The 16,318-nt window shown below is 46.6% G+C and overlaps 1 protein-coding gene and 1 pseudogene across 4 annotated transcripts; one reads left to right on the forward strand and one right to left on the reverse strand.

Annotated features, from left to right (window-relative positions):
• Positions 1-796: 796 nt before the first annotated feature.
• Positions 797-12,208, reverse strand: LOC121299709 (nuclear transcription factor Y subunit alpha-like). Of its 4 annotated transcripts, XM_041227649.1 has the most exons (11): positions 12,106-12,208; positions 9,256-9,383; positions 8,498-8,578; positions 7,594-7,740; positions 7,365-7,496; positions 6,753-6,870; positions 6,027-6,175; positions 4,172-4,345; positions 3,598-3,726; positions 2,831-2,871; positions 797-2,311 (listed from the first exon to the last, which is right to left on the reverse strand). In XM_041227649.1, the coding sequence occupies exons 2-10, from the start codon at positions 9,334-9,336 to the stop codon at positions 2,863-2,865; spliced, it is 1,020 nt and encodes a 339-aa protein (XP_041083583.1). In that variant the 5' UTR covers positions 9,337-9,383; positions 12,106-12,208; the 3' UTR covers positions 797-2,311; positions 2,831-2,862. The 4 variants fall into 4 exon arrangements, with proteins under 4 accessions (XP_041083583.1, XP_041083582.1, XP_041083581.1 ...); XM_041227648.1 differs by lacking the exon at positions 2,831-2,871 and having other exon boundaries at positions 8,498-8,575; XM_041227647.1 differs by lacking the exon at positions 2,831-2,871.
• A 95-nt stretch (positions 12,209-12,303) lies between these two features.
• LOC121299710 lies at positions 12,304-14,447 on the forward strand (annotated as a pseudogene).
• The last annotated feature ends 1,871 nt before the right edge of the window (positions 14,448-16,318 follow it).

Below are 16,318 nucleotides of genomic sequence, written 5' to 3' on the forward strand. Positions count from 1 at the left end.
AACCAAGACCCTTTCAAATGTTTTAAAACTACATATGCTAATCTCATCAGTTGATACGGGGAGGGGGGGGGATTCATTCTGATCCCAGGGTTTCAAGAGTCTTCCCGGGTCTTGAACCAATGATCTTTGCGATGTTGATCAACGCGCTGGTTACTGATTCACAGACGTCAGCAGAGCCTCTTCCCCAGCTCCTCGGTTCAATGGGTTTGCTTAGTAATGCTGTTTACCTGCAAGGTCAAAAGCCCCCTTGCTCAATTACAGAAACCCAACATTACAAGCTCATTACAGGACAGTGAAAGGATGACCTAGGTCAAAATCAGAGGATTTAAGTTACTGAAAGAACATGATGAAATCTTGTTTTAAAATGCAACACCCTTATTTTACCATGAAGCAAACACATCACTGTTTCTTGCACAATAATGGCGCACACTGCACAAGGGAGTCCAGAGTTTTAATCAATAGGGGTGGCAGGCTCTTTCTGCATTCAAGCTGTTATGTGCTGGATCATTAGAGCCCATCACACGACCTGCCTTGAACTGACATTTGGAAATTGCAATCTGGTGCTTATCTCATTCCCCCCGGTGATCTAAAAGCATGCAAGATATAACCACTTGCCAATGCCAAGGAGACATTACCTGCCTGGGAAGTCTGTAGGGTCTGTCCTTCAATCTCCCGTCAACTCCATGAATGAATCACTCTCCAGAGACGATGGGCGAGATTCCTGTGGAATTGTTCGTGCAAAAGGAAAACGACACCGTGCTCGCCGCTCCGACAGAAGAATAAAAACACAGCTTTGTAAAATAAAAAGTACAACGTTTTATTAGCTGAATGGTGTACACAGTACTGTTCCTATACAGCTTCCTTATCAGAGACAGATCATGCTTGAAAATACAAAACAAAACAGGAGGAAACTAAAACTAAATATAAACGTTTGGTTGTATATACAAAGAGTTTCTGTTTTTCTCACACACACAAAAAAACGCTAAAAAAAACGCAATATACAGCACCTTCTATTCCAAAACAAAAAAAGAATAAAATCTGACTACATGCAAGAGCCCTTGAAGTATTTCAAATTCAGAATCCAGCCCGCTAAGTTAAACAAACACTGTTCACATAATTATTATTTGTAATATATGAATAGAAATGTATGCATTGCCTACACAGGGGGGGACCATTAAAAAATATTCAGAAATGCTCATTACTGGAAAACCAAACTGGTACACAAACGCAGTGTGCGCGAAGGAGCGGGCAGCACTTCTGTTTTCAGAACGTGTCTTCAGTGGCGTTGGTGCTGTACAGATGCAACAAGGATCACGGTAGAGAGACACTCTGGAATGATTTCTTAAAATCTCCCTTTATACAGCTTCATGAAACCAGCTGTCGTTTAGCCAGGGTCATGTCTGAACCAAAAGCTCCATTTCCACCACCATGCTTCTCCCTTCTGCACAGCACCAATGCAGCGGTACTCTTAACAGGACTCATCTGTGTTGGTATTACATCACAGGCTTTTTAATACAGCACTGCCCCCCCCACAGTAATATATTACGACTAAAACGAAAGACTAAACCAATAAGCATTCCATTTGGAAAAATAAAACCATCAAGAAGTCCGCATCACTGAAACAGTGCAGGTATACACTTTACAATCTTACAGACCCCCAGTCAACATAGCAAGCCACAACTTGCACTGTATTTACTTCATTTACTTTCCAGATGTTGAATATTAGCTTCTACACTGCTATTTGAAGACAAAGTGTATACTGGCCACAGAAAACTACCCTTACTGTACATCACTGCTATTACGAACATCAAAAGGATGCAGTATTTATTTGTTATCCCCGCTTTTCCCCCGTCCCTTATAAAACAGCAGCCGATAAGTGTGATCTTGATCTCTCGTTTTTGAGCTAATTTGTTAACTGCTTTGGGAAGTAAAGATGCACCATCCTTCCCCGACCCAATCTGACTTCTCAGAGGAGGATTACAAAATAGCACCAGTCAAGATGAAATGATTGGCTGACGAGGCCACAGTGAAGAATACTCTAAACATTTCCGTGCATGCTGGAGGGTAGGGGCTGGAGAATGCCACAGGAGGGAATTAACTGCCATTGACGTTCTGTAAAAGACTGCAGCATTCACAGAGCAGTTAACACGAGGTCTGGATAATAGTGCTGTACAACGTTTTGTTTGTTTGCTTGGAAGGGCTGTGTGGAACCCTGCTGGCACAGCCTTGTTAAGAGATGCACATGTGGGTGCAGGGCTTAAGACACCCTGATCATCTGAGCCACCACCTCGTCACCCGGCTGGGACTGCTCCTGCACAGGAAAGAAGAGGACAAGCCACAATTCAATAAGCCCATCAACACACCGCACAGCAACAATGAAAAAGCCAGCGCTGTACAAAGGTAGGAACGCTGGACGGGTTTCTCAATGCTGGGTTTACACAGAAAGTCTGAATCAGTTGTGAGGTAACGAGAATTACGCATTAGCACTTGCTTATTAAAGACTAGGATTGCCATGTTAGAGTGAATCCTGCATCAAGCATCACTATTCCATCGAAATGTTCAAACAACACTGCTCTGCAGTGGAAGACTTGCTTCCACCCTTGGTACGAGCCCCAAGACAACACAAAGCATTTTGGTACAAAGAGTAACAAAAACTCGAAGCAAATGGAATGGACACTGATATTGAAGCTAGGAGTGTTGGACACAGACAAGGCAACAGAAAGAAAGCATGGCTAATCAGCACCCCCCCACCCCACTGCCCCCTCCAGTGGCTTCATCTCAGCTAGCCCACCAAACGTTCTTTCAAAAGCGAAAAAATCAAATACTGTACCTTTAAAAATCTCTCCTATCCTACCCAGAATTCTAATGCATCTGTTAAATGAACACAGCGTTAGGACAGAAGATTGGTTTGAGATTCAACAGCAAAAAAAAAAACAAAAAGGCAAGACAAGAAAGAAACACGAAGGCAAACACACTGCAGATGTGAACACAACACAACAGAACTGCAACAAAAACACACACAACATGCAGGGAGCACACAGCAGAACCATTGCACAATGCATCAATTCAGTGCTATGTAAAGAACCACACCCCCCTCCCCACCACAAGCATGACGAATTACAAAGGACTGTCCGAACTGCATATTAAAAAAAAAAACTCCCCTGTGCTATCTGGTAAAATATATACATAAAACGGCATTTCAATTAGCTCTTATTTGTAATGTAACCTTAAAACAGATTCCACTGGGCTTTCACCAGGTTTAACAGATCAGTGGTCTGGAACCATCCTTCCAAGGGTTTGTTTCCTTTGGGAACAGTGAGTGATGCACCAAACTGTTGCCCTCCCCCAGTGTAAGTCCGAATTTATTTGCGTGAGTTTCGTATAGCAGCCGTGGTTAAATTAAATTTAGCAGCGAATCTGTTATTAACACCAGACAGGAGAAGCCCCCCCCCCCAAGAGGCTGCATTATTGATTCCTCCTTCTCAAGGGTTAACACACTGAAAGGAAGGTTCCAGTGTTCCGCTGCTCTGTGGTTCTGGATTGTGACCCTGCACTGAGTTGCACTGGCTGTTCTCTAAAGCGCATCTCTGCTCTCACATGCATCGCTGCTGCTGCGGCCGCCGCAGCCGCTGCCATCTCCTCCTTCTCCTTGGGGGAGAAGAAGCGCCCCCCGTCGCCTCGCTTCCTCTGCATGGCGTGGCGATGACGGGACTCGTGCAGGTATTTCTGAAAAAACAAAACAAAACGTTTTGACGTCAAACTAAGATCCAATATAAAAAAAAAGAGTGCTCTGTGCCGCCCCCCTGTGTGTCAGGTACAGTGCAAGTTAAAAAATATGCTAGTTTAGCTTGAACTGGGAAAATAATATGTATGTGTGCGAAAGCTTGATATCGGTTTTAAAAAAAAAAAGAGAACACACAAAACAAGCACCCTTTACAAAACGAAACGGATCCCACCCAGACTGAGGGCGGCTCTTAATTCAAACAGTTCAAGTCACGTAGACAGGCGTTTCAGCTAGTGCCTCCTTCTGGACTCAGAAAGCAAGTCAAGCGCACTTGCGCTTCGGCTGGGGCCACCCCCAGTACACAATGAAGGCGGTGGCCCTCGCCGAAGCGTTTGTCTGCGTCGCTCGGTTTCCTGTCGTTCAGGGTGGCGGGAGGGGGGGGCTCACCCTCCTCTCCTTGGGGATCTTGCCCTCTGCCTCCAGCTTGGCGCGGGCCTGTCTCCTCTTCAAGATGCGGTGGTACTGCTTGGCGTTGACATAGAGAGGCTCCTCCTCCAGCAGCTCGGCCCCTGGCAGCGGGATTCTCTGCATGGTGGGCACAGTGCCCCCCCCGGGCATCATCTGAAAACGGAGACAGACAGGAAAGGCTTGTTACACAATCTGGCTCACGAGATCAAGAGGCTTCAGTAAACACCGGGATTGCTGGTTTAGGTCGTTAGTTGTAACTCCCAGAATCTTGCCAGCGGTCGAACCGCACAATCAGTCACGTCAATGCAACTTCTCATTCTTCGCTCGTTTCTGTAGAATGCAGAGTTGAACCCCCCCCCCCCAAGCAAAACATTCCCAAGCTTCCTTACTCCGCAGTCAGCCTGTATTCCAGAACTCCTGGTGTCGTTTGTGCAGCTCTAATATCCTTAAGACGTGGCCCCCTTGTTCTAACCACAGAGCTCAACCCCTACAGCTCTTTAGCACAGTGCTCAGCTCTGAAACACAACACTCTCAGGAACGCTTTAAGAATATTTGGTTCAAACTGTCCACCTCCTCCAATACAGAGGGAGCGACATGGGCCCGAATTCTAGTGAAATGGCCGACAGACAAATCTTTAGTAGCGAACACACAACCCCTATCCGGAGCACTGAGAAAGAAGCTGCTGTTAGTCACACACACACAAAATACAGGTAGAAAGCAAGCAATCCAGCAGTTATATATACATATATAAAAACAAATCATATAGTTAGTCTGGTTGGTGCACACACACACACACACAGCTTCAACAGGAGGCAGTCAGCACCAAATGCAGTGCCTAGAAATCAAGCTGAGGGACTGGAGGTGTGGGGTGAGTAAATGCAGTGCCTGTGAAATCAAGCTGAGGGATTGGAGGTGTGGGGTGAGTGCTGCAGTGCCTGTGAAATCAAGCTGAGGGATTGGAGGTGTGGGGTGAGTAAATGCAGTGCCTGTGAAATCAAGCTGAGGGATTGGAGGTGTGGGGTGAGTAAATGCAGTGCCTGTGAAATCAAGCTGAGGGATTGGAGGTGTGGGGTGAGTAAATGCAGTGCCTGTGAAATCAAGCTGAGGGATTGGAGGTGTGGGGTGAGTAAATGCAGTGCCTGTGAAATCAAGCTGAGGGATTGGAGGTGTGGGGTGAGTAAATGCAGTGCCTGTGAAATCAAGCTGAGGGATTGGAGGTGTGGGGTGAGTAAATGCAGTGCCTGTGAAATCAAGCTGAGGGATTGGAGGTGTGGGGTGAGTAAATGCAGTGCCTGTGAAATCAAGCTGAGGGATTGGAGGTGTGGGGTGAGTAAATGCAGTGCCTGTGAAATCAAGCTGAGGGATTGGAGGTGTGGGGTGAGTAAATGCAGTGCCTGTGAAATCAAGCTGAGGGATTGGAGGTGTGGGGTGAGTAAATGCAGTGCCTGTGAAATCAAGCTGAGGGATTGGAGGTGTGGGGTGAGTAAATGCAGTGCCTGTGAAATCAAGCTGAGGGATTGGAGGTGTGGGGTGAGTAAATGCAGTGCCTGTGAAATCAAGCTGAGGGATTGGAGGTGTGGGGTGAGTGAATGCAGTGCCTGTGAAATCAAGCTGAGGGACTGGAGGTGTGGGGTGAGTAAATGCAGTGCCTGTGAAATCAAGCTGAGGGATTGGAGGTGTGGGGTGAGTAAATGCAGTGCCTGTGAAATCAAGCTGAGGGATTGGAGGTGTGGGGTGAGTAAATGCAGTGCCTGTGAAATCAAGCTGAGGGATTGGAGGTGTGGGGTGAGTGAATGCAGTGCACTGCCTCCACCAGGGGGAGCCGAGCGCTCACCATGACCATGCCGCCGGCGTTGACCATGTTGCCGGACACTGGCAGCGTGACGGTGACTGTGCCTTGCCCGCTGTTTGTGGTGTTGGTGTTGCCGCCGGTCTGGACAATCTGGGCACCAGCAAGGCTGGCAGCTGGGATGGTGATCATACCTGAAACAGGAAGAGCAGCGTCAGCAACCAACTCACACTCTCACTGTCACTGTCACTCACAAGAGAGGCTATGAAGTCTATGCGACTGATCTAAAAGGGACACCATGCAAATACATTGAACAGGGGGACACACTAGCGTTCAGACACACTCTCACCACAGAGACTCTCACACAGTTAGATGTTTCATTTTCATAACCTTGGTGTAAAAACTTCACTGAACTTGGTGGCGGTATTTAGACGCAATTGTTCAGACACCAATACTGGTGCAAAAAGATGAACAGAAAGCCGCATTCAGAAACACGGGGGTGTTTGAGTATTTAAAACGTGAAAAGCCATTTACTCGGCACACTTGAGGTGAGCCACAACCCCCAAGTATTTTGTAAATGCGGTCATAAGGGTTTTAATCTCCTTCTCATCAATGCCACTTTGGTCACAGTTGGTAAGGGGGCCATGACAAGAACACAGGTTAATAATAATAATAATAATAAAATCCTATCACTTATTTGCAAGCTACTTTAGGGCACACAGGGACGCCCTGTTCTGTGCTCATGTACAGAGTGATGATCAGTTGCTGCACCTCCTCCAAAGCCTCCTTGCTGCAGTATTGTGCTGTCAGCATTGACAGGCTGGTAGACGATGGTCTGCCCCTCGGCAGTCTGCGCCACCTGCTGGCCCTGCACTGTTATCTGCTGCCCCTAGAAGAGAGACCAGGAGAAACCCCACGTTAACACAGGCGCTAATCTGTCATGAACATTGGAGTAGCTCAGGAAACTCAGATAGATGTGACCTTCCCACGAACCCAACACATTTACAGTAACGGTACCACAAACATACATTGCAATAGTGGCCTTCGAGTGCAAGCTTGTGAGCTGAACGTAAAAATGAAGAAGGATTTTGGTCTGGAATTCAAAACTGCTTCTGCACTCCTGAGAGCCTCAAGTACAGAATGCCACACAAGATTGTGATCTGCCAGCTCTCTACCAAGACTTGAGACACAGTTTCCGACCAAGTTTGGATCATCGCCGTTTCCACCTTCGGGAGTCGTTCTTCCTTGGCTTGTTGTGCACACACTGCGGGTGTGAAGGGCTATGGTTGGAAGCGAGTGTTCTGTGCTCGGTGTACAGCGAGCCAGTTTAAACAGCTGTGAAGATACCCTGCGGGTTCCACAGCCGCTGGGGCGGGGCCTCACCTGGGTCTGCCCAGCCGTGACGGCGGTCTGCGGCTGCTGAATGATGATTTGCTGGGTCTGACCCTGCTGCCCCTGGACTTGGAGCGTCTGCCCCCCCTGGATTTGGATCTGCCCAGGCTGCACCAGCTGAATCTGCAGAGGTGAAGAAAAACAACATCATGACGCTACTTTACAAGGGCCCCACACCCACAAGCATCAGAGCACCACAGAGCAGAGCAATGCACTGTACCTGCTGAAGACCCTGCGCTCCGGACACAGGCACCTGCATGATGGTCTGCCCCTGACCTCCTTGGACTGCCTGCACCATGATCGGCTGGCCTGAGGACGTGATCAGCTGACCTCCACTGACTTGGACCATCAGGGGCTGACCCTGAACCTGCACCCAGGAAGAATAAGCAGACAGCTCGAATTATCACCGGGGCTACTGCACTGCAGTTCCCTTAAACAGATACCGCTGATGATGGGACGCACGAGTCTTGTGAAAATGCAATACAGTATAATATCCTGATAACTGCATGGATCTGCAGGTAAAACATGCTGCATGCAAATAACAGGACTGCCTTGCACTTGATGAAGCCATGACTTACAACAAGCTGAGCCCACCAGCAGTGAGGAATGAACACCAAAGACTGTCCAACATAAAGATGATCTTGCAGTTTTAACTGATGACAAAAGCAGGCATTTGGCTCCCAGATCAACGTATGGCTTTCCTGCACCACTATAAGAATTTGCTATATATATCTGTGTGTAAACTAGCACAACGTTGTTCTATTTAAACACTGTAAAGAATACTGAAGGGAGGCTTCTCAAATTCAGTAAGTGCAGGGCTTGAGCTCAGCATGGGTAGCCTTGATTGAAAAACGCCAGCATGTTATTAGAAAAAGACATTACAATACATAAGTGATGATGAGCACCTGACAGAAAGGTGGGGGGCCTCAATGGCACAACACAGCGACTACATCAGCCAAATGCTCAAGAAACACAATCAACTTAATCTGCTTGCAACCGCTTCAAAAAAAAAAAAAAAGCTTCCCATGAGTTACTGGTTTTTAGTTTTTTTTAAGCGGTAGGATGAGTTTTGTCATGCAGCGAATCGTATGCATAATGAGAGAGGTCAGGGGTCACACCGCTACCTGAAGTGTCTGCACCTGCTGGCCCGAGGCCGACGCCCCCTGAGCCTCACTCTGGAGCTGGACGGCCGTCACCCCTCCCTGCTGCCAACGACAATGCAGGACGTTACCACGGAGCGGAGCGCAGCCGGACGCAGTCCCCAAAACAAGCACTCCGCGGGAGAGACCGTTAGCGGCATGTAGCGATGCCACACGCCTGCACTGGCTACAGCAATGCCCACCGTGCTCTGTGGAGTAGCTTCCTGTGCAGCGGCATCAGGACCGCACCTGAGCGCTAGACTCGCTTTGCCAACACAACGGAAATTATCAGGGGCTTGCAAGAACGTTGGCCAGTAGCACTTGCGCTAGTGAATAAATATTAATTAAATAAATCAATAGCTTGGTTAATAAGAGCGATCAGTCTGTAAACACAGGAAATGAACTGCGGTTTCTGAATCAGAATTTGCAGTTTCATGAACTAGTCCATTGAAAGTTGCTTTAGTTATTGCAAGTTGCCAGTTTGTATTAACAATAAATCCACCAACAAATATGCAAAGAACACGCATGTGTAAAATTAGAAAGGCATCTCCAAACACATGACAGCTCACCTGATACAAGCCTGTCATTGTATTTCTGCAGTGTCCCTGTGCTTTCCCTGTGGGTACACTACGCATTTCCCCTGGCTTGCCATGTTTGAGAACATGCTTTATTACACGTTGCTATGCTGTCACTGGATATTGGGGCGACTCTTCCCTGGGACGCTGCTCGTTATCGTAGCATACCTGCTGCTGAAGCTGTCCAGCGGAAGTCTGCACAATGATCTGCTCTCCAGTGCTGCTGGTGGTGGTTGTATATTGCTCCATGGTTGCCTCAATGCACCAGCGATTGAAGAATTTCTAACTCAGGTTTTCTATAAAAGTAAAAACACAAAGATTAAAATCTGAAAGAAAATTTAACAAATAAAATTCCACAGATTGGGTCATTTTACCCATGGCTCACTAGAATCTAGCACTGGTGAAGCTGAGGAGAACACAGCACAGGGCCGAGTCTGAAATCAGTACTGGAGTTACACTTCAGACAGGAGCACAGACGTGTGATGATGACACACACTGGGTTTAACAAGGCAGTCCAGGCACGAACACTCCACAAGAATTCAGCACACTCTCTTGTGAATGAGACACAGGAGTCCTGTGTGATGTCATACAGGTTCTACAACTCTGCTTCTCCTTGAAGGTCTGTGCTATATATATATATATATATATATATATATCTATATGTATATATATATATATAATAATATATATATATATATATTAATAGCACGTTTAGTCAGTAAAGTATCATCTTATTACCCGCGTGGCAATCAAGTTAAAGTATAGCTTGGGACAACTGGGCAAGCAGTCAACATGGTTGGTGACATGACCGCATATTACTGTAAATCAGAGTACTAAGTAAGCATTTATTCATATTTTTAGCTGAAGTGTCTGAATTCAGTTGCACGGTATATAACAAGGCAGCATGTGATGTGCATGTTGAAACCCAGTTTGCATTGCTTGCGTGTGTGTGGGGAGGGGGGTGTGTCTGTTTAAATTATACAGTACTGTAAACAGGCAGGAACTGCTCTGCAGTGCACGAAGCAGCCAGTGGGGGGCGCTGTGGATGGGCGCCACGGGAAATTCCTTTGTGTCAATATTAATCAAGGCCACATTCAGTCGAGTATTTCACAAGCTTCTCAGAAACCTAATTTTGACGTTATTATATTATATTATATATATATTTTTTTAAATGTCACACCGTGTCAGATTAGTCACGTACAGAAACGCCAACATTTAACCAAGACAACCGCGCAGCCAAACAAAGCGCAGAAACAAAACACTGCGTCTCCAAACACCTCGCCACGCTGTCGCAAGAGTAAACGAGCTGCCAACGCTGGAAGCAACACAACAACGCAAAGTCGTTTTGTTTGTTTGTTTGTTTGTTTGTTTAAATCCCCCCCCCCCCCCCGAATATCTCAATTTCAAAAACAAAAACCCGATCCTCTCTCTCAATGCAAACGCACCCGGGCGCCATTTTGTCCCGACAAAGAAAGAGGTGGACAGCACACCGCGCGAAAAAGAAGGAAAAATAAAAAGCTTTCGTATTTCAGCTGCGATTGCACGCTGAATTGCACAAAACACCCGCTCGCATTTAAGAGAAATGAACACTGTTCACCCTGCGGCTGTTCATATCTTTTTATCGTACTGCGTGTGCGCATTTTCTAGCCGTGCTGGCCATGGCTCTTCAGTTACATGGTTGTCAACACCACAGGATCTCGGTAACCGCTGATATGAATCACAAGGGCGCTCTGCTTGAATCCTGTCACCGTTTATATAATTTCAGGGGTACCGTGGATCCCGGGGGTATGTCTTGCTGAACCTGCGCCCTGTTTTTTGTACTGTGCTGGTCCAGTCACACAGTGGACAGAAAAGCTGTCTCCACAAGCACGAGTTTTATTTGCTCAGATTAACAAGCCCGGTTCGCATTAGTTCTTCTGCGGGTTCATTGGGTTCCAGGTTCTGAGAATGTCTTTCTTTTTTGACATTCCTGTTATTCGCATCATCATCGACATCTGCAAATCATTACACAGACCCGGCATAAAAAAAAAAAACATTTTGCTCCTAACAATTTGCCTCAAAATGCGTAGCACTGTTAGATTCACTTTTGCAATGAGGCATTTGTAATAAAAGTGTGTTCTATAAGACGGTGTGTAGAGTGTGGACGGGGAGGTTCCGACGGTAAAAGTTACCATATATACGTCAATACTTTTTTTTTGGGTTTTTTTATTTTTTTTTTTTTTTTTTTTCATCCCATGAAAAAAAGAAAAAGATTTATTTCGAGCAACAAAAAACAATCCTCCAGACTTTTTTTGGGTCCGTGGGGGACTCGGCAACAGGAGGAGGGCAGGGGGCCCACGGACCGCCACACTCCAGCCCCCGACCACTTTGTGTCTTTCAGAAAGAGCCAACCGGACGACGGCCCCGGGCACGGCGGGACCCACTGTCAGCCTGCTCCCTCCCTCCCCCTCCCTCCCCTCTCCCCTCGCAGTCGCCGGGTGCATCTGCACGCCGCTGTGTTATTTCTTTTATTAATTTTTTATTATATAATATTAAATTTATACATAAGTTATTTATTTTACAAAATTTTTTTTAAGATATTTATAATCTTTTAAAGTTTAACACAATAAAATTAACAAATATTTAAGTCTGTTTATTTTTTAAAATTTTTTTAATTAATTAAGGTGTTTTTTATTATTTTATAAGGAGGGGTTATTAATTTTTAATTTATTAATTTTAAAAAGAGGGTATATATTTTTTAAATTTTAAGGTTTTAACATTAAAGGTAAGTTTGTTTTTTTATTTAATTCTTTAATTAAAGATATTTATTATATTTTTTATTTATAAGAATTTAAGGGATTATATAAGGACGTACCACGCCACAATCATTAAACCAACCAGGTCACCGCCGGGTGCATCTGCACGCCGCTGTGTTATTTTAATTCCTGCATTTTGCGGTGTTAGTAATTTGGTTGGTCAGTGACACACCAATCCCCAGCTGCGGGCTCCCTTCCCCTTCGAGCCGTGCTTCTCTCTCACCGTGTCTCTGCCGCCCCGGTTCCCCTCTGATTGGCTCCAGTACCGATCCCCAAAACCCAATCACCGAGCTCACGGCGTGCGGACAAAATGGAGCAACGCGAGTGCTGGCAACAAATAGGACGAGGGTGTCTCCCCGCCCCCCCTGTCTGCCGGGACAGTGCGCATGCGTGGAGCACGGCCGACTCCGCCCCCCCCTCCCCCCACCCGGACCGACAGGGGGTCGGGAAAAGCAGCCCGAGTCAGCACGGGTCAGCACGGGTCAGGACGGGTCAGGACGCGGAGTAGTTTGTCAGCTCAGGACTGTGTCAGTCGATGCCATGCAGCCACACGGCTCTGATAGCTGCTTCGTGTTGTGAAGCGCTGTAGTCAAACCGCACCCTGATCTGTACGAATTTGCCACATCTCGTGTTCATTTCGGTAAGTGACGTTTATAATGTTTTTGCAACCTTCTGGTGTCAGCCAGGCTGTGTGCAAAACTAAACCGATAGTGAAATTCAGCGTTTGTCTTGTTTTCATGTGGCTGGAAATAAAGGCGTTTATTCATATAGAGTACGTTATTGCAGCGACTGAAATTAGACTCCCGTTGCATAGCATTGTAATCCATTCCTGGTTTATACTGTGACTTTCATGAGACACACCTGAGCTTGTTGCCTGTACACTGTGGCAAATCAAGCTGGTATTAAAACCTGGAATGGGTGATGCTGCTGTGAGATAGGAGTCTTATTTCCATCCCCGTATTGCGTGTCAGAATAACTCGCTTCAGTCTCCTTGCTGTAATTGTAATTGTGTTGTTGTTGAAATGTTTTTTTGTCTTCCTCTCTGCAGGAGAGAGTGAGTCAGCTCTTCCCTGCCTGCTGAATTCCTCTATTAGTGACAGCATTATGTTTCATCGAGTTTGCCCTTTGCTGTTATCATTCCCAATCCGATCAGAACCAGGTCCACTGAAGCAGCTGGCCCTGGCTCTGCCCCGTTTGGTTGTGAACGTGGTTCTGTTTCGCTGCCTCTCCACACGGAACGAGTGGAAATCCAGAGGCGGTGCGGCCCGGGAGAGACCGGGAGCGGACCGGAGGAATGGATCACTCCAGCTGGAAGCGGAGGATTTGGAGGAAGCAGAAGAGAGACTGGGGGAAGTGATCAGGTGATGCAGGACCTGTTCCAGAGGGATGCAGGGATTGAGATGCAGGGGGCTGGGCACGGCTCACCGGCTCGGAAGCGGCTGGCTGGGTTTAGCAGATTGGTTAATATGTGGTTGGCCCTTCTTTATACAACAGAAAAACAACAGCATTATGGGGAAAGAAACGTTTTTAATAGGCCCTCCCCAGTGCAAAATAAACCAGTGCCCCAGAGGCTGGTCTCACAGACCCCAGTTAACACTAATCTTGGTGTCAGTCTGGGTCTGTGAAACTCAGGAGCGTATCGAACAGTCTCAGCATGGCAGATTCACAAGGCCTTCATTCTGAACCAGGGAAAGCTATCAAAGCTGATCTCCTTTCTGTCCCCCCCCCCCCCCTCCTTCTTTTTAAGTGCTGCTGTTCAAGAAAACAATACAGCACGATACAGGAGTGTTCGAGTCTCAAGTATTTGTTTCAGCCATGTTTATTTAATAGGACCAATCGAAGCAAGTTTATAATTGCTTCGTGCTGATATGGGAAGTGGCCTGTGATGATCCAGCATTGCTGCTCTGCTTCACTCTGTCCCGTCCCCAGGTACCTGAGACAGGAGTCCCCCGAGGAGTGGACAGTACCTCGGCTGGCTGAAGGGTTTGACGTGAGTCCTGACGTCATCAGAAGGGTCCTTCAGAGTAAATTCGCACCCCCCTTAGAGAGAAAGGCGAAGCAGGATGCCAGAGTCCTGTCCAAATTAGGGCTGAAGCCTTTGCCAAGCGGAGTGCAGAGACTCGAAGGTACCAGAGCTGTCCAGCGGGCAAAATGCCATGCTGCCGGCGCCAAGAGTAATGAAAAACACAAGCAGCCAGGCGAGCGGTGGTAGTCTTGCCGTTCGACAGGATTCAGCAGAGAGAGGAGGGGGCCTGTTTCCCTCGGCTGCTAACTTCACGGTGCCCAGCAGTGCTGCCCTTCAGAAGGCTGAAGGTTCCGGGGACTCCCCAACCCTGCATTCCAGGGAAATCCCCAAGCCCGAGCATTCCGGGGAGAAGCAGGGCTGTTCCACTGAGGAGGAGGAGGAGGGGTGGAGTGGAGAGGTGCTGACTGACCAGGAGCTGGAAAGACTGGCTGAAAGCACACCACAAAGCAGCGTGGGGGTGGTTCGGAAGGGGAATGAGTTTTATGACAGCGAAGGGAACTTTCTGTACAGGATCTGAATTAGCACCAGTTCACATAAAACATTTTTAAAAAAATTGTAATTTGAGATTCATATTGGAGGCACACGTGTGCCACACGTTAAATTTGAGCTGTCACTTGAGAAGGCCTGTGATGAACGTTGGTACAGACGTGCCTCGGCTGAAGTTCTTGATGTTTGGTCACTTCAGCAGTTGTGTCCACAGTCCCTGTTCTTGCTGCACATTACCTTGCTGTTTGACCTTGTGACCCAGTGAAAGCGGCACCTGCAATATATTATTTAGGCAGACTGTAAGGTGTCGTGACAACCCTTAAGGCCAATGAAATACTCCGGGATGGGAAGAAGACCCCTATTGCATAGCAGTTTCACCCACAGCTCCACGTTTGCAAAAATTATGTTCGAACTACTGTATGGTGTAACATACCATTGTCTTTCAAGAAGTGACTGAAACCAGGAGTGGATCAAACTGCTATGCAATGGGAGTCTTTGATTGCCATTCCTGCATACTCCTTGCCCCCCAACTCTGAAGGAAGAGCTTTCTACCTACAGTCTTCTAGTCTCCAGACATCTTGTTCCCAAGGGATCAGATCCAGTATCGTGTGGAGAGCGATGCACTGTCAGTTAATCTGCAGCCCACGCTGCTCTCAGGCCTAGCGCTCTTTTCAGATTTGTGTTTTAGCTTGTAAACTGTTTCACTGGCTGTCTAATAAACTCGAACAGATTTTCTTTAGTACTGTTTGATGTGTATTGGATTCCGCACCCCCATCTTTATTTTGAAACTCTCAGCAAACTTTTTAAAATGACATTGTCTTTATTAATGGAGTAGCAGGGGAACAACTCTTGCATTGCAATGAAAAGAAAAAAAAGTACTGTTAAGTTTATTATTTTTAATCACAGTTCTTATTATTATTATTAATACAGTGTAAAACAAACATTTTCAAAATATACAGAAAAAATTTAAGTTAGAGCAATCCTTTGACAGCCAGGCACTGAAGTCTACATGCAGCACTGGAACAGAGAGAGCTGTCCTCGTTCAGACGCTGTGTTACATCCTTCAGAGCAAGCCCGCGGTACCAGCGCCATCCACCGCCGGTACGACTTCAAAACGAAATTCACATTGCAAGGCTTGCTTTTAATTTAACGAGAGCATCGCTCACGGCTGGATCTCAGACACCAGCTGCAAGCTCTTCCTCTGTGTTTACTGACAGAGGCAACCAAGCATGGCTAGTTCCACAAAGCGTGTCAAGAGTGACCCTCCAGTGGTGCAAGCAGCCCCTGACCATCTCAAATTTACAGATTTGAGGGTACTTGGCTGGTGTTCCTCTAACCCTCTACGATTCCCCCAGTGTTCGGATTTCAATGCATGCTTGGATTTCCGATTATAAAGATTTTCTTTTGGCGCTCTGAATTTAGAATGTGCGATGTTCGATCATTCTAAAGCTGTTCCGAAGGAAAGCACCTCTGGGTTAAGCTCAGAGCTGCAGCCTGTTTGTCCCGGTTGGTCCTTTCTGTATTTTATGGCTAACGACAGGATTTTCGGCTCATTCGGAGGTAGGGGTTGTAATCTCTACCACAGTATTGTAGTGTTGTTTCAACACTACTGAAAAAGACTATTCGTGCATTAAAAAAACCCACACTCAAGTACAAGGCTGCTCACTTCAGGTGTAACACAGTGGACTCTGGATAAAACATTAGGTGCTTTACAACAAAAAAATAGCAGATTCCAAAACCTCTAAGTAGTTAAGTTTATTTATCTTTTTCAATCCTACAAAATCAGGATATAAAACAACATTAATCCACCACAAAACTAGTATTCCATTCTCCTACCCCTAGTAAATTCACAATGCATTCAGCACTGCTGGAACATTTTGTAAGAGCCAAACGTCACATGCAAATCCAAGACTAGTCCTCCTAG

The sequence above is a fragment of the Polyodon spathula genome, chromosome 25 (genome assembly GCF_017654505.1).
Source record: "Polyodon spathula isolate WHYD16114869_AA chromosome 25, ASM1765450v1, whole genome shotgun sequence".
In the NCBI taxonomy this organism is placed as follows: domain Eukaryota; kingdom Metazoa; phylum Chordata; class Actinopteri; order Acipenseriformes; family Polyodontidae; genus Polyodon; species Polyodon spathula.